This window comes from Eptatretus burgeri, chromosome 11, assembly GCF_056783735.1.
Source record: "Eptatretus burgeri isolate ZD-2024b chromosome 11, Ebu_testis_v1, whole genome shotgun sequence".
NCBI classification, from domain to species: domain Eukaryota; kingdom Metazoa; phylum Chordata; class Myxini; order Myxiniformes; family Myxinidae; genus Eptatretus; species Eptatretus burgeri.
Window position 1 is genome coordinate 71,780,434 of NC_140971.1, and position 19,089 is coordinate 71,799,522.

Sequence of the window (19,089 nt, forward strand, 5' to 3'; positions counted from 1 at the left end):
TACGACCAGTTATCCTTTCGCCAACACATTTCAATACGTTGGTCAAGGCTCATGGAAAATAAGAAATTTTAAAAGGCTGTGGAAGCTACTTGGGGTCAGAAAAAAAAGAAGCAGAAAGACTTGAGACTTGGATTGCCACTGACAAACAGGGTTCATGCAGAGTAAAATGTCACACAATCAAAGGCAGGGTTTCATAATGAGTGTTGAGGGATGGATGATTTGAGAGCACATAGGAAAGGGAAAGGAGTGCTGCGCAATTAGGCAGGTTACTCCAGAGACAGGAAAAGGGCAGAGTATTGGTGGGGCTGTAAAAGGGACGTATGATAGGATCAGGGAATTTGGCGGCACTGGGTATCCCGGTGGGGATTTTGGAAAAGTAACATCGTGCAAAACAAACATGAGTAATCAAGATGTATGAACGTATATATTTCTTTCCATTCAGCCAGTTTATGCAAATCCTATTCCATCTTTTACTAAAAGGAGAATCTCCAAATGTGGGTGTCAGAAGATGGGACAGAGTCCTTCCAGGTCTCGAAGAATCCACCTCTGTTTCAGTAAGGGATCATGATTGATGGACGAAGCTGTGAAGTTTTTTTTGTTCGCAGAGTTTTGTTATGAGGACTCTTTTCAGGATCGGCACTGAGCCCTGGATAGTATAGCTTGAAACTGTTCGGTAGTTCGTGTGCAGTAATATTCCCAGGGATGGCTTTAAGATCTCTGTGAGGATCTTCTTTATCATTCCCATTGCTATTGCTCCAATTATCACTCTTATTATTTCGATGCTTATCACCTTCCACCAGGATGTCATAATAGTCTTAAACAGGTAACTCGCCGAGGGGGCTTGACATGAAAATGGAAATTACATTTCTTTAATAAATACAGTACATTTAATCATGCTCGTGAATAATTCTACCTCTGACATTTGTTATCTGACACCTCACTATTGTTGTTGTTGCTATTCAAATATGTGTTTCTTTGCATACATTGAGATGGAACCAAGTTTAAATGTAAAATGTATACACCAGGACCTCGACATTCACAGGGGATACGTTCCGGGAAAACTCCGCGAATATTGAAATCGCGAATATGTGGGCATTGTTTCAATGGGAAATGGGGGGATAGGTTCCAGGGATTTCCTGACCCACAGATAATCCGCGAATGTCAGGGTAAAAGCCGCGAGTACTTTGTTATTGTTGCGAGGGAGAAAAGAGGGATAATGTTATCGGTTCGCAGCGGTTCCTGGTTCATGAAAAAAGCTGCAAATAGCGATGCCACCAAAGTCAGGGAATTGGTACAATGGGGACAAGGGGGATAGTGTTATCAGATTGCAGCAGTTCCTGGTTTAAAGGGGAAAGTTTTTAAAGTTTAAAATGTTTTCGACCACGAATGCACAATTACAGCTTCATTAAAGATGCTTACAAAAAAAAAAAAACGACACCAGGTACCGTTTCCAATTAATTGAAAAATGCATTTTAAAATCTCTTAACCATCCGGTACCATTCCGCGAAACGAAAAACACAACAACATGTGCCGTTTCAATTTTTTATTAAACAAACACAGCACACGTAACTTTGCAAAATGATGAAGAACATGATGATGATGAAGATGAAGTGCACCGGGTCTAATAAGTCTTGAAAGTTGATATTACCCCCTGGTCAAGCAGCTGGATGAGGGAGATGGTGTTTGGTGGCAGGAGCATGACCTCAATATTCGGGTGAGTACTGTTCAAGTGCATGGGGTGGCTAGGAGTGTTGTCAAGCAGCAGGAGTACCTTGAATGAAAGGTTCTTTCTTGCCAGGTACTTCTCGACCTGAGGAACGAAACAGGTATGGATCCGGTCTATAAAAAGTTGACGTCACCAATGCCTTCCTGTTCACCCTCCAGAACACGGACAGCACCTGCTTGTTTTTTTTCTTCAGCGCACACGGGTTCAGGGAATGGTAGAGCATCATGGGCTTTACCATGAAGTCCCCTTCGGCGTTTGCACAGAGAAGGGATACCCAGTCCTTTGCGGCATTGAAGCTGGCTGCTTTGTTCTCGAACTGTGAGATGAACGTTTTGGTCAGCATCTTTTTCCAAAACAAGCCGGTCTCATCAGCATTAAAGACCTGCTACGGCAGGTACTCCTTCTCCTCGATGAGGCTCGTGAGTTCTTTAGGGAATGCCTTGGCCACGTCATGGACCACGGAGGCACGCTCCCTTACGAGCTTGATGTTGAGCATATTATATCGTGCCTTGAAGCGGTGGAACCACCCCCTGCTCGCTGTAAATGGGTTGGAGGTGCTGCTTGTACCTGCCGTGCTCGTGCTTGCACCATCCATGCCAGAGAGATGGTCATGCAGTAGCTTCACCTCCTCCCACATCAGTGGTATGCTTTGAGGCATACTATTCTGAGTGTTATCCTCGATCCTTGCGAGCCATTTTTGCATAATGAACGGGGCGAGGTCAGAGGCAATACACAGATCAGAGCAACGGGACGAGTATGATGGCGATTCCAGGATGCGGTCAGTAGTCTGCGCATTGTTTATGGGGGATTTTTACAGGTAAGGCTGTATTCGGCAGCTGATAATAGATGTGGTGAGTGAAGCCATTGTGTAAAACTAGTACGTGCCCATAAAAAAAAAAAAATAATAAATAAATAAACCACACAGGCCGTTTCTTCGCTCTCACGTGCCCATACGTGCGCGACCCGGAAGTTCGATATTATTCGCAGTTACGGTTATTCGCAATTTATTTTTAATACCCAATTATTCAATTAGCGCCAACATATTTTACCTTTTCGCAATGTCGTGGCAAGGAAAAACAAAAAGAGAAGAGAAGAGAGAGAAAAAATGTACTTCCTAGTTCGGAGCATACCAGCACTCTGAAGTTCCCGAAATTTATACATCGTCTAATATGAAAACGATCATAACTTGGGCCATTGTGTTTATCTATAAATGCGCACAAGAAATCGAGAAATTATTAGAATACACGAAGTCATCACCCTCCGGAAGCCCTACGTTGTAACCCGTAATGGGGAACGTGGCTGTGCTTCCCTTCCCCATCGGCCACGCCCACACAACAACATGTCTTCCCATTGGTTTGGTAAATAAATGGCCTTAACTTGGGAAGCACTTGTCCGATTAATATCAAACCTTGAAAATGCACATCCTCAGGTCCCCAGCAATATACCTGGCAAGTTTCAATTAGATCGGACCAGAGGTTGTTGAGAAACAGCGGTCACACACACACACACACACACACACACACACACACACACACACACACACACACACACACACACACACACACACACACACACACACACACACACACACACACACTGCTGGAATTATAGATAGATAAGTCCATGTGGAGTGAGCTGCTAATTACACTCATAAATATGCTGAACGTTTCCATTATTTAACTCACAGGATATGGCGTTTTTCCTCTCTGCAGGCAGATTATGCTGAGCGTTTTAAAAATGTAACAGCTCAGATGGTGCTGTTTGTAGAAAGATGGTGATTTACACAAAGATGCTCTGAATGTTTCCATTGTGTAGCGTCCACATGTGGCGACATAGTAATTACTGGATACATCAATAGATGCTGCGATGTACTGAATAGAAGATGCTTAGCAGGCAGACACGAGCGGGGGAACAGTCGAGCCGGGCTGTGTTGCACAAGCGCGAGCGAGGGCGTACTTTGCCCGCGGCTCTCCTTTATTACGTACTCAGCACACTCACGAGCCGGGCGACTCCAGCATTACTACAACGCCTCAGGCGGCGCGCACACCTTATATCCCTTGCAGACCCGATGACCACGCCGACCCCTCCTCCCATCATCGTGCCCATCATGCATCATCATCATGCCCCGCCCTGCATGCCCGCAGGCTACACCACACTCATCCCTCCTAAAACTATGATTATTAAATGATCACCATCATAATAAGCATAAAGAACACGAAGGACTTCGGTATAATAGTCGACAAGGCACAAAAAATGAAAACAGCGAAGTATAACAGCACACCACATCATATAATGCGTGAAAGCGAGTTAATGGAGCTGCCACGGCCAGATTCCGAAGACACAGCACCTCCCAAACTCTGGCCGCGTTACCGATATGAAGCAGCAAGGCGAAAAGCACAGCAGCCCTACACAGCGGAAACGCCCCCAGGCGGCTCATGCTGACATGGCCCTCGCCGAGGCCGTGGCGATCTCTTGAGCAAACCTCCCCCGGCACCATCAAACGCCTCCGGCCCACTCCCCCCAGGCAGACCCGACGTAGATAAACATTCCGAGGCCGGAAGCCCGCTGTCTGGAAGCCGTGGCGCCAGCGCCAGCCTTGATCGACCTTGGCTGGGGGCGCTGAACAGCGCCGCTGGCTGTACGCACTTAATGCTCCAAAACAACCCACGCACCACAATCAGTTGAGACGCCAATGCCCGTCTAAACGGCCTTGAGCGAACACAGAGAGCTGCGCTCGCAACCAGAGGTGGGGGTAACGCCGACCAGCGCACCAGTCTTGGTTCCGAGTCGATCTCCGAGACCCACACGGCAGCTAGACGGTAGCAATTCCATTTAAACCACACTTCAATCATAGGCTCGTTATAAATCACTACGAACATCATTCGAAGCATTGCAAACTCATTTTTTCCGTACAGCGCGTTCTTTTGATAAAATCCCAGCACCTGACAAAGCAACTACCCGCGGCCCGGGACAACGGAAGGCCAACCCAAACTTTTTATTCGCCACCACCGCTCCCAAAGCCACCACATCACATTGATCATAATACAAATCCCATTGATTGATCTCCGCCAAACCCACTCTCACACGGGAACTGCTGGCATTTATTTCAACAACGTTAAACTGCATCACTAGAGCAAGGAAAAACACATATGCAATGAACAGCAACCCACAACCCACATCACGAGTCCGTCTCTTGGTTGTCGACTCGATGTCGTGACTCGCGACTTCCTTTAACGCCACGGGCTCACCACAACCTGTCGCAGCTGCCCGAACAACACCGGCGCGCATTGCCTCACGAACGCTGCCGAAACGCGGGAACTCATCGCGAGAGCTGATACGGCTCTCGCCGCTCCCGAACCGTACATCACCGCCGCAGGCAGCAACGAACGGCCGCTCCCGTTGCATCGACGCGGCCCCCGCCGCAAGAGCCTCGCCCTCGGTACTCGACGAGGGCATCGAAGAGAGCACTGGCACATCTGGAGGTACGAACCGGAGATCCAGCCCGAGGTGCGCCAGCCAGTCCCGACCCAAAAGGGCGGGCCCCTCCCCTCGCACCACGAACACCGAGAGCCGGGCGCGTCGACCTCGGTAGCGCACTGAGACGTCGGCCCTCGCAAGCGGTGCAATCGCTTCACCGGTGTACGTGTACAGCGACAAGGCCGTCTTGACCAGGCGAACACCGCGAAGACCACGACGCATGCTCACCCATGACCGACATGGTGAGTGTCTGCTCGACAGACGAAGCAGTCCCGACCGCCGAGTCGAATGTGATGTCGGTCAACCGCAGGATGGCTGCTACCATCTTTGCGTCTTGCAGACCAGAAATAAAACGATCTCTGAGCCGTGCCGGACGCTCCTCTGTCGTGAACTTGCACGGCACAGCCGAATGCTTCACCCGTGCTACGAAGTCTGCAACGCGCTCCTCGCCACCCTTAGCGAGGTAATCGAACTGGAACCGCGCGAGATGTAACGACTTCTCTGGTGCCAAGTGGGTCTTCATTTTCGCCACGATGTCCTGAAACGATAGCCCGTCATCACTGGGCTTATTTGGAGCCACCAAATCACTCAGCAGCCGGTAGTGCTCCGTTGATAGCGAGGCGAGCAAGATCGCCTTGCGTTTCTCTTCATCATCTACATCATTCGCGCGAAAGTAGCAACCTAACTGTTCAGAAAACAACTCAAATTCATCTCCCCCGAACACGGGTACGCATCCGTGCGCCGTGCCCCGACCTTCTGCCATGCTCGTGCTGGCGAGACCCTTGGCTCCGTAGCCTGGAACCGCACGGGTTACTTGCCGCCCTGCACACGCCGATCCGAAGATCCTCGTCAGCCAACTGTGATGTACTGAATAGAAGATGCTTAGCAGGCAGACACGAGCGGGGGAACAGTCGAGCCGGGCTGTGTTGCACAAGTGCGAGCGCGGGCGTACTTTGCCCGCGGCTCTCCTTTATTACATACTCAGCACACTCACGAGCCGGGCGACTCCAGCATTACTACAACGCCTCAGGCGGCGCGCACACCTTATATCCCTTGCAGACCCGATGACCACGCCGACCCCTCCTCCCATCATCATGCCCATCATGCATCATCATCATGCCCCGCCCTGCATGCCCGCAGGCTACACCACAGATGCTGTTAGTGTTTTCATTTTGTAAGTAACTCACAGGGGATGGTGGCGCGGGGAATGACGTGTTACACTGGTGAGACATCCCGCAAAACTATGTTTATACCGCGAAGCTACAATACACGTACAGGAAACAGGTTTGTGCCTGTTTGTGGTGAGTGTGTTGAGGTCGTGGAGAGATTCACTTACCTTGGCAGTGATATTCATGTCTCTGCTGGCTGTGAGTCAGAGGTCAATAGACGTCTAGGTCGGGCCTGGGGAGTCATGGATTCACTGGATAATGGGTGTGGCGCTGCCGGTAACTGTGCGGGAGGACGAAAGTCTGAGTCTTCAGGTCCTTGATGCTTCTAGTCTTGCTCTATGGGTGCGAGACTTGGACTCTGACCAAGGATCTGAGATGGAGACTTAATTCCTTTGGTACCAGGCCTCTTCGGAGAATCCTTGGCTATCGCTGGTCGGACTTTGTGTCCAACGAGCGGTTGCTGAGAGAGACTCAAATGAGATTTGTTACCTGCATAGTCTATGAGCATCAGCTGCAGCTGTATGGACATGTGGCTCGTTTTCCTGACGCCGATCCTGCTCACCAGATTCTCTCAGTGAGGGAGTCTCCTGAGTGGAGCCTCAGCGAGTCAATGGGCTGACCACGTGCCTCCTGGTTGCAGCAGGTTGATCGGAATCTCAAGGAGATGGGGATGGGCCAGGCATCTGCCTGGGGGATGGCCAGATGGAGGCCCTTGGAGTACCGGTGGAAAGTGGACGCAGCGACGCGCTGCTCTGGCGCATGCTCCCATATCTGACCTGACCTGAAGCAGGTCATGTTCGTGGCTCGTGGAAGATATGTTTTACAACTGTGTTATGCTCGAGACTCGTGATAAAAAAGCCACGAAAACCGCGAATATATGGGGAAATTTCCTGTGACTGTAGGAGCATGTCACAAATTATCAACCGCGAATGTTGGAACCGCAAATGTCGGTGTCCGGGTGTATTATGTTCCATCCATATTTTGCTTCATGCATATTTGTCTTGATTTGTGCATATTCATGTTTTTCCTCATGCATATTGTGCGCTCTGCCCATGTGTTGTGTCATCTCCGCTGGCGAGAGCAGCTTTTCCCAATCTGGTGGAACATTTGTTTTGTTTTTTGGAAAAGGCACAGTTTTTACTGTCACACTTGGAGTATTTTAAAATAAAGAAAAAGTGATTTAAGCCTCTGCAAGTGTTGGTTAAACTGCCTGGAGCATTCTTGATTCAAGAATCGGGACAGGTAGGCTGTTCCAGGATAGTCATACTGTGGGCTCTTTTATTCTTAGTCTATTTTCTCGATATATTGCCTTTTTATTTCCTCTTCTTCTTCTTCTCTTTTTTATTTTATTCTTTCCTTGTTGTTGTATGACTTGTGATTTCTTATCCAACTGTTCAAATGTACAATCACAAGAAGCTATTCCAACTCCAATTCCTAAGTGGCTTATTTTTTTGCAAGCATTGCTTTTTATTGGGGTCCTCCATGTTTCATATCAACAATTGAAATATCAGTCATAACAATTATAATTTACAAAATGAACTGTTATGTTGTTTTATGTACATACTGTTTTGTTATGCAATATTTCAATTTTCTTTGCATGAGAACTTGAGGCATGAAATTAGCCAAACCAAAGTGCTTTGATATGGGTTTACATCTTGTTGATACACAAAGACTTCCTCCTTTCTCTTCATGGTCATCACAGTACATTACAATCTTATCTGTTTCTGGTATAATGGAATGCATTTTGTGGTCCTGTGAGCTGTCGTAAAATATGCACAAGTGTATATAAGAAACAGGCATGGGGCCTTGCATCCTTACTCAGGCTGCTGAGCTGGCGGATGATTCCAGCAAGCGTGTGGTTGGTAACGCATTCCAGCTCACTGGGTAGGCTAGGTGGCAGTGGCCTACGGCACAGGAAGCGTGGCTCTATATTGCGCTTGATGAGAGGCATGGTGGCTCGTCACGCAGGGCCTGGAAAGAAGTCACAACACCTACATTGTATGTTTTAATAATGAGCAACTGACAAGTGAAATTATCTCAATAAATACAAAAAAACCAACTCTTGCACAACTCGCATAATTAGAGGTAGTCTACAGCCATGCGAATCCCTTGTGCGACCATGCAAATTGGTTAAATGCAATACGAGTACAGCACTGACTTTTATACGCAAGTGCTATCATAAAAGGCAGTCAGCTTAGCCTCGTCTATATGAACCAGTTCTGAGTCTGTACATTAGCTGTGCAATTAGTTTTTTTTACAAGTTATGAGTATCTACTTTCCATGAAACCAAATAAACAATTCCTTCTACGGAATGAAAAACTAGTCTGGTTGGTGAAGGCTAGTGTCAATCTGCATTGGCGGGCAGGTAGAACGATGGACGAAATCATGAGTACATTGAGATATGCCAACTACTGTGGGAAGCAAGAAGCTGACATTTTGGGAATTAATCCTTTGTCAGAGCAAAAGAGGTTAGGGCATTATCTCTTCATTCTAATGTTTTCTGATGAAGGATTAACACCGAAAATGTGAGAAATTCCCTTGCTCCCCATGGTGGCTAGCATACCTCGATCAACATTCTGTTGATTTCATCAATAATTCCTTTTAAAATTGTTGAATAAAACCCTGGCTTACATTTTTAGGTCACCTGGACTTTTGTCCAGTGAGCTTATGCAATCGAGCAGCGTCTATAGCTGTGAGTGAGTGAGGAAGTCAGTGAACACTTCAGTCATTGTCGCTTCACTCAAACACACAGTTTTGATGAAACTTCGCAACAAGCTTCATCTCTGATGCATAACGAAGGTTTATTAACCGCATCAAAATCTGCGCTCATTAAGAGGTCTATTGGTGGGTTTTTTTTACCCCTCAAAATAGGTATTTGCTCTCTTATCCGAAACTACACATACGATTTTGATGAAACTTGACCACAACCTTCATTACCCGTACCAACGTTTGTTCAAAGAATAAAAAAAACATTATCTTCTTCTTCTTCTTCTTCTTTCGGCTGCTCCCGTTAGGGGTCGCCACAGCGGATCATCCTTATGATCCGCATAGTGATTTGGCACATGTTTTACGCCGGATGCCCTTCCTGACGCAACCCTGGTCGCCTCTTACGACACAGGGATATGGTACACCTATTTTAACCGGGGTATATACCGGCCCAGTACACTGGTACTCACTTCGCCGACCTCGGAAGGATGACAGGCTGAGTCAACCCCCTGGTGTATTAATTCAGTGGCCCAACGGGGCTTGAACTCAGGACCTTTTGGATCCCAAGCCGCTGCCCGAACCACTGCGCCAACACCAGGCTATAAAAAACAAAAAAAACAAACAAACAAAAAAATTATATATATATATATATATATATATATATATATATATATATATATATATATATATATATATATATATATATATATTGTGTACAGGGTGTCCCAAAAGTCACCTTGGGATTTAGAAATTAAATAACATTTCAGTTTATTAATAATTTATTTTTCTTTTCTTTTCAGAATTTAGATTAACATCTGGAAATTACGCATCGAAAAATTCACAACTGAACAAAGAACCAAAATCGTGGAATTTTATTTTAAATTTCATCGATCAATTATTCTCACCCAAAGAGCATACTGCCAACACTTCAATGCCAGAAAACCACCTTCAGATTTAATGATTCGTCAGTTGATTCAACGTTTTCAGCAATATTGGTCAGTAAGTGACTTGCCACAATCTGGAAGACCACGTTCAGTCCGTTCGCAGATTAATTGTGAACGTGTACTGGACAGTGTTCAATAAGAACCAGGAATATTGATCTGCAGACGTTCTGACCAGTTGGGGATGTCTCGGATGTCACTGTATTGCATTTTAAGAAACGATTTGCACCTGTACCCATACAAAGTGCAATTGGTGCAAAAGTTGAAACCGACTAATCATCGACAACGCTTAAATTACTCAGTCCAAATTCAGAAGTTGGTCAATGAAGAAAACGAATTTGTTCATCAACTGATTTTGAACGACGAGGCTCATTTCCATTTGAACGGTTTTGTGAATAAGCAGAACTGTAGGTTCTGGGGATTAGAGAATCCTATGGCTATTCATCAACGTGAGTTGCACCCTCTCAAATGCACTGTCTGGTGTGGTGTAACGTCAGAAAGGATTATCGGCCCTTATTTTTTTGAAAATGAGGATGGCAGTGCAGCGACAGTCACTGGTGAGCGGTATCGAGCCATGCTCGAGAATTTTGTGCGTCCTGCAGTGAAGGATAAACCTGAGATTTGGTTTCAACAAGATGGAGCCACTGCCCACACGGCATGACTCACGGTGGAGCTTCTCAGGCAAATTTTTGGAAACCGAATAATTTTGCGAAATTCATAAATTTCTTGGCCATCACGTTCTCCTGATTATTTTCTTTGGGGTTACCTAAAGGAGCGTGTATACATCAATAAGCCCCATACAATTCAGCAGCTCAAGAACAACATCTGTGCAGAAATTTGAGGGCTGCAGCCAGTTATTGCCCACTGTTATGGAAAATACTGTCGAAAGAGCCAGTCTCCGCGAAGCCAAAAATGGAGGACATCGAAGCTGCATCATTTTTCATAAATAAAGCAAATTTATCCCCATTTTGTAAATTTTCTTTTGGTATAAAAGTAATCATAAATTAGTAAAAAACAGAAATGTTAGTCCCAAGGTGACTTTTTGGACACCATATATATATATATATATATATATATATATATATATATATAAAATATATATTACTAAAACTCTCATCTTGTATATATGTATGTGTGTATGTATGTTCCCGAAATACAGCCAAAACGGTACAAGATAGCACAAAAATGTTAGGGCCAACTTACTCACCGTTCTCCTGCGATGTGCAGTATCAAGTTTCGTTCAAATTGGGGATCGAAAAAATTATTAAAAAAATCAATTCCCGATTCAGTCAAGTACTCTTCGGGAGAATTTGATCAATGCAAACAATCTCAGTGGTAGAGATCGCTGGAGCTATCTTTTGTTTTTTTTTCTTGAAATGATTTATTTTAAAATCTCAAACATTTCGTATAGACAAAGAATGATATATTTTTAAGCATAAAATAAACCGCCGTTTTGATCTAATACTTCCGTGTTCATTAATAAATAAAATTGTGTTTAGAAGATTACGCACAATAATTTTTTCGACTTTCTTTTCTCCGTTTTTTTTTTTCACATTGCCGCGCAATATCAAGTTTTGTTCAAATCGGGCAACGAAAAAAATTATTGAAAAATCAATTCCCGATTCAGTCGAGTACTATTCGGAATTATTTGATCAATGCAAACAACCTCAGCGGTATAGTTCGCTGGAGCTATCTTTTTTTTTTAATCAACTGTTGTCACAACGGGAACCCAACGGGTTCACGGGTCGTCTAGCGCGCGCACACACACACACACACACACACACACACACACACACACGGGCTCGTCACTTCCATCCACACACACACACAACACGGGCTCGTCACATCCATCCTCACACACGACACGGGCTCATCACATCCATACACACACACACACACACACACACACACACACACACACACACACACACACACACACACACACACACACACACACACACGGGCTCCTCACATCCATCCACACACACGGGTCCCTCACATCTCTCCAGACACACGGGCCCCTCACATCTTTCCAGACACACATGGTCTCCTCACATCTATCCACACACACACAGGCTCCTCACATCTATCCACAGACACGGGCTCCTCACATCTATCCACAGACACGGGCTCCTCACATCCATCCACACACACACACACACACACACACACACACACACACACACACACACACACACACACACACGCACACACACACACACACACACACACACAACATGGGTTCGTCACATCCATCCACACATACACACAAAACAGACTCGTCACAGGCTCCTCACATCCATCCACACACACGGGCTCCTCACATCCATCCACATACATGACATGGGCTCCTCACATCTATCCACACACACGGGTTCTTCACACCTATTCACACACACACACACGACCTCCTCACATCCATCCACACACACGACACAGGCTCCTCACATCCATCCACACCAACACGTTATATTTGGAAACCCATACAGTCATACAAGTACAAAATTCACACATTCAATAAAAATATTTCAAGACTAACAGTTAGGAATCGAAGCACTCTTGAGTATTCATTCCAATGGACACGTGACTTTTATAAATACAATTATTGCTAATATTCAGGTCAATAACGAACAGCGATGTGATATTTTAAATGATTACCACAATCTCATACCTAACCGATGGTGTCACGGCTTCATAATCCACCGAACAACATTTTATTTCATCCCCCGCCATCGTCATTTGGCACGAGCCTCACATAAGACAACTGAAAACACTCGTCCCGTAAAGATCGTGAAGGAAGAACCGCAGGCACACAGGGAAATAAATAATTAATACAGTGAAGAGGAATAGGAAACCGTGAACCCCGCAAGAGGCAATTGCGGTTGACCGCAAAACCGCGATAATTCCACGTTCAAAACATCTCTCCACGTGACTCTTCATTAACTAGTCGACATCCGCCATTTTAACCTGTGCTTTGGGCATTCCTCATGCTCACAGCGACATTGCGTGCAGTGCGCTTTACAATTCCTTCACACGCACAGAGGGGAGTGTAATTATCATCCTGACCGCACCCGATTCTCTTCACCATCAGAACAAGTCATTACGGATGCTTCCTCCATGCGACTTTTTCTTCATGGCGTTTTTGGGTCCATGTTGTTTAAATATATTTACGTCAGTTATCTTACACCAGCCGTCATAACTCACAAACAGCGACCGCTGATTGTACGACGTATAACGCCATGGCGGTGTTGTTCGCACGTGCGTCTTTGACATGTTATGACTCATTAGTAAATTTTCAGTCGATTTGACCTATTTCACTCCATTCTCACATTCTTCAACAACTCACTCACTTCACCGATTACTCTTCACCATTAACTGCTCTCTTCACCCACCATTCATTGCTGCTCACTCTGCCAACAAATCACCTCAGAGTTCATTCAAATCACTTGCCACAAAATCAACTGAGAACAGAAGTATTCATTGAAACCTCTAATATGGCTCACTCTTCAATCTCACACCACGGCTCACTCACTCTTCAATCTCACACCACGGCTCACTCACTCTTCAATCTCACACCACGGCTCACTCACTCTTCAATCTCACACCACGGCTCACTCACTCTTCAATCTCACACCACGGCTCACTCACTCTTCAATCTCACACCACGGCTCACTCACTCTTCAATCTAACACCATGGCTCACTCGCTCTTCAATCTCACACCACGGCTCACTCACTCTTCAATCTAACACCATGGCTCACTCACTCTTCAATCTCACACCACAGCTCACTCACTCTTCAATCTAACACCATGGCTCACTGATTCTTCAATCTCACACCACAGCTCACTCGCTCTTCAATCTCACACCACGGCTCACTCACTCTTCAATCTAACACCATGGCTCACTCACTCTTCAATCTCACACCACAGCTCACTCACTCTTCAATCTCACACCATGGCTCACTGATTCTTCAATCTCACACCACAGCTCACTCGCTCTTCAATCTCACACCACGGCTCACTCACTCTTCAATCTCACACCATGGCTCACTCAATCTCACACCACAGCTCACTCACTCTTCAATCTCACACCATGGCTCACTGATTCTTCAATCTCACACCACAGCTCACTCGCTCTTCAATCTCACACCATGGCTCACTCACTCTTCAATCTCACACCACAGCTCACTCACTCTTCAATCTCACACCACGGCTCACTCACTCTTCAATCTCACACCACGGCTCACTCACTCTTCAATCTCACACCACGGCTCACTCACTCTTCAATCTAACACCATGGCTCACTCGCTCTTCAATCTCACACCACGGCTCACTCACTCTTCAATCTAACACCATGGCTCACTCACTCTTCAATCTCACACCACGGCTCACTCACTCTTCAATCTCACACCATGGCTCACTGATTCTTCAATCTCACACCACGGCTCACTGACTTCAATCTCACACCATGGCTCACTGACTTCAATCTCACACCATGGCTCACTGATTCTTCAATCTCACACCATGGCTCACTCACTCTTCAATCTCACATCACGGCTCACTGATTCTTCAATCTCACACCATGGCTCACACTCTTCAATCTCACTGACCTTTAAAACTCACACCACGGCTCACTGACTCTTGAATCTCACACCACGGCTCATTCACTCTTCAATCTCACACTACAGCTCACTGACTCTTGAATCTCACACCACGGCTCATTCACTCTTCAATCTCACACTACAGCTCACTGACTCTTGAATCTCACACCACGGCTCATTCACTCTTCAATCTCACACTACAGCTCACTGACTCTTGAATCTCACACCACGGCTCACTCACTCTTCAATCTCACACCACGGCTCACTGACTATTCAATCTCACACCACGGCTCACTGACTCTTCAATCTCACACCACGGCTCACAGACTCTTCAATCTCACACCACGGCTCACTGACTCCTCAATCTCACACCACGGCTCACTGACTATTCAATCACACCACGGCTCACTGACTATTCAATCTCACACCACGGCTCACTGACTCTTCAATCTCACACCACGGCTCACTGACTCTTCAATCTCACACCATGGCCCAATCACTCTTCAATCTCACACAACAGCTCACTGACTCTTCAATGTCACACCATGGCTCACTGACTCTTCAATCTTACACCACGGCCCACTCACTCTTCAATCTCACACCACGGCCCACTGACTTCAATCTCACACCACGGTCCACTGACTTCAATCTCACACCATGGCCCACTCACTCTTCAATCCCACACCATGGCCCACTGACTCTTCAATCCCACATCACGGCCCACTCACTCTTAAATGTCACACCACGGCCCACTGACTCTTCAATCTCACACCACGGCTCAGTCACTTCAATCTCTCACCACGGCTCACTCACTCTTCAATTTCAGACCACAGCTCACTCACTCTTCAATCTCCCACCACAACTCACTCATTCTTCAATCTCACACCACGGCTCATTTTCCACTGGAATCACATCTCCCTCTCACTTCATTTCTGACTCTACACTCAGTTCTTAATCCAAATTGCGCGTTGTTACTTTCTCACCATCGTCTCAGCACAATCAATATCGTCAACTTTGACACAAGAGGAGGCCATTCGGCCCGTCATGCCCGTGCTCTATCAACAACACACACATGAATCAATGCTTCAGTTTATCGACTTCATTTCGATTGGGCCGAAGAGTGGTACAGAGATATAATCATCACATTGATTTTTTCTTCATTTTGTTTTCACTTTTCGAATTTTTTTTTTTCACACGATCTCCTCAGCAGCTTACAGTCATGCTCCCGCCTTACATCGCAACCTTTTCTCTCGACGGCTCTTGTCGCAGCTCACTCCCTCACCACAGCTCTCTTTATAGCTCGGTCTCCTCTCACAGCTCATATCTAACCCTCACCCAAAGCGATGTGATCTGATACATTCTCCCGCCATCACCAACACGCGCCTCCCGCGGTCATCGAGACAGCACAGGCAAACAACCATCACCTACCTTATGGATACCTGAACATGTATTTCAATTCCTCACACACTTCCTTCTGGTTTTTTTTTTTTCAGCTCTCCCGCTCCCGTTCTCTATTTTTCTTGCTCATCCCTGCGATCCGGCGATCGAGACAAAGGTTCGTACCATTTTCCGAACAGGGTGTGACGTATTTACCGATGAAGCGATGTCTTCGCACGATGTGTTGGTGAAGCAGTTTGTTTTGTTCTAAATTAAGAAAAACATTCATAGCCATCATTTCCTTTATTGAGGTAGAGATCATTTCGAAGTGAAACCAACCATTTCCCGGCCATTCTGGCACCTCCTTACTCCGTGTGCAGGCAACGTGGAACGGTCCGCGCGCGGTCATTCTTCGGACGGACCACGTGGTGAGGGGGCGGAGTCACGGCGAGATGACGAACGGTCCGCGCGCGGTCATTCTTCGGACGGACCACGTGGTGAGTGGGCGGAGTCACGGCGAGATGACGAACGGTCCGCGCGCGGTCATTCTTCGGACGGACCACGTGGTGAGGGGGCGGAGTCACGGCGAGATTACCCGGTTTTGCGAGACGTTTTTGCCGCGTCTCGATGCCCGTCTCACGTCCGCGCAGTCATCGGATCAAGGACAGCGAACGACATTGAAAGTGTGCATTGTGCACGTTGTACGACTGGAGCATCCCCACAATTTGCTTACAATTTCTAATTTATTTTTTCGAGTGCGGAGTTCGGAGCATATCACGATGTGAACAGTCACGTGGTCGACTGCCCAGCCGTGCCTTCCCTTCCATTCGTATTCTGAAAGCGTCAGTGCATAACATTGGACAACAACAATGGCGAGATCCTTGTGCACTGCGGTAGTATCTATCTCGTCTTCACGTATCACCAGCTTCGTTGGAACGTTAAAAGGGCCAAACTTGACAGCTTGTAATATTTCGGTAATTCATGGAATAAGTGAATCAATAGTTAGCGGATACAAGTAACGTATGTTATTCTCAACACTGCACGCGCAGTCTTCTTTCTGATCGACCGTATAATTGAACAGCACACCCGTTTGTGTTGAGCAAACTACACCCGTCACAATTCAGTGTTTACATCGTCACAATACCCCGTACCACCCCGAAACGGCCTGGGATTCTCACCTATTAAAGGGTTCGAATCACGAGTCGTGTGTTCATTGATGTAACTAGTGCGGGCCCGTACGTGCAAAAAAAGAAAAAAAAAAAAAGAATTGTGACGTCAATCGTGACGTCATAGCACCGTGTCCTGTCATTGGTTTGTTAAATAAATGGCCATAACTTGAGAGCCACTTGTCCGATTAATATCAAACCATGAAAAGGCACATCCTCAGGTCCCCAGCAATATACCTGGCAAGTTTCAATTAGATCGGACCAGAGGATGTCGAGAAACAGCGGTCACACACAGACAGACAGACAGAGATTGCTGGAATTATAGATAGATAATCTCCTCGTCCAATCACGAGCTTTCGTAGGGGTTAATGTCGAAATCTAAACACTGTAAAAACAAAAAATAAACTAGCAAGCCGTTTTCGTCATCAAAACCAAAATAATGGCGTTTATCGTCATCACCACCCACCTGGCTGATTAATCAAAGCAATATAGAACCAATGTGCCATCCTAATATGACGTCATATGATCCCCTCTTCACTCTTCATTGATCAGTAGCTGGGTGCAGGTAAACGCCATTGTTACAACACCAACATCACCAGGTGTCAGGGTATAAAATGGCAATGCCATTGTGCCTGTTGGTTCAGACCATGCCAATTAAATCAATGGGGGTTCGTGCGTCCTTTTTCATTCGAGGGTTTCCCGCAAAACAAGTTTTTCGTGTTTTATTTTCAACAATTATTTAATTTGTATGTACGAGTTCGATTTGCTTGGAGAAACTGTATAAAGCACCTCCGCTGGGTCCAGTGTCTTTAAAGTGTGCCAAAGCCCCGTTGATAGGCCGACTTTATACCATGTGGAAGGACCAGAGGGGTGCTTCCACTTTCACTCCTGTATCATAAAAGGGGGATTAGGTTGAAGAAGTCCAAGTACAACCAGTCGATTTCACTAACTCACCCCCTTCGGTCTTGCCTTGACGAGTCGACCTATGGGTTCAACTGGCACGTTTGATCAGATCACATTGAGGACCAGGTTTACAGCTGAGTAACCAGTAGGTTGTACAGTACCAGTAAGTGGAGTAAATGAGTGAAACCACAATCATGCAATATGATACCTTTGTAAAAGGTAAGAAGCAAAGCAGCATTAATCAACTTCTTGCACTTTGTTTGATTCTTTCCCCCCAAATGCTACTTTCAGTCGAACAGGCCTGGATAGCCGATTCCTGAAAGACTTGAGTCGAAATATTTCCCCGACCAACCACACAAAATGCTGGGAATAATTGGGGCCGTTAAAGTATGGGGTGTTTTATGGTTGGGCATCACAGTCACGTCATGTTGTGGTTTTGCTCTTCCATAAGTTTCAAATGTGAATGTATAATTAAACTAGAGAGTTCATAGAACATTATACCCTGCACAGTGTTCAGGTATACACTTCAATTTTACTAAAACTAGTACGTGCCCGTACGTGCGTGGCTGTACGTGCGTGGCCGTACGTGCGTGGCCATACGTGCAAAAAAAAACAAACTTTCAAACCGCGTGCCAGATACAACAACCACACAGGCCATTCCTTCCCTCTCGCATGCCCATACGTGCGTAGCCGTATGTGCAACCCCCCCCCCCCCAAAAAAACTTTCAAACAACCACACAGGCCGTTCCTTCGCTCTCGTAAATGACGACTGGATTGGGGCATTGTGTTTATCTATAAATGTGCATAAGAAATTGAGAAATTATTAGAATACAGTAAGTCATCACTATCCGGAAGTCCGTACATTGTAACCCATAATGGGGAACGCAGCTGAGGTTCTCTTCCCCATCGGCCACGCCTATGCAACAACGTGTCTTGTCATTGGTTGGTAAATAAATGGCCATAACTTGGGAAGCACTTGTCCGATTAATATCAAACCTTGAAAATGCACATCCTCAGGTCCCCA

General features: G+C 46.1%; 1 protein-coding gene across 5 annotated transcripts in view; it reads right to left on the bottom strand.

Annotated features, from left to right (window-relative positions):
* The window catches only part of LOC147017349 (actin-binding protein WASF3-like), a 49,776-nt gene extending 33,420 nt beyond the window's left edge, over positions 1–16,356 (bottom strand). The window contains exons 1-3 of one of the 5 annotated variants that reach the window (XM_085846938.1): positions 16,048–16,175; positions 9,549–9,677; positions 8,191–8,343 (exon numbers count right to left, since the gene is read on the bottom strand). In XM_085846938.1, coding sequence (XP_085703064.1) covers positions 8,191–8,323 — 133 coding nt within the window. In that variant the 5' untranslated portion in view covers positions 8,324–8,343; positions 9,549–9,677; positions 16,048–16,175. Of the gene's footprint in view, positions 1–8,190; positions 8,344–9,548; positions 9,678–12,690; positions 12,979–16,047; positions 16,183–16,212; positions 16,237–16,335 lie in introns of those variants that run through there. The other 4 variants (XM_085846940.1, XM_085846939.1, XM_085846936.1 and 1 more) reach the window with 4 other exon arrangements.
* Positions 16,357–19,089: the final 2,733 nt, after the last annotated feature.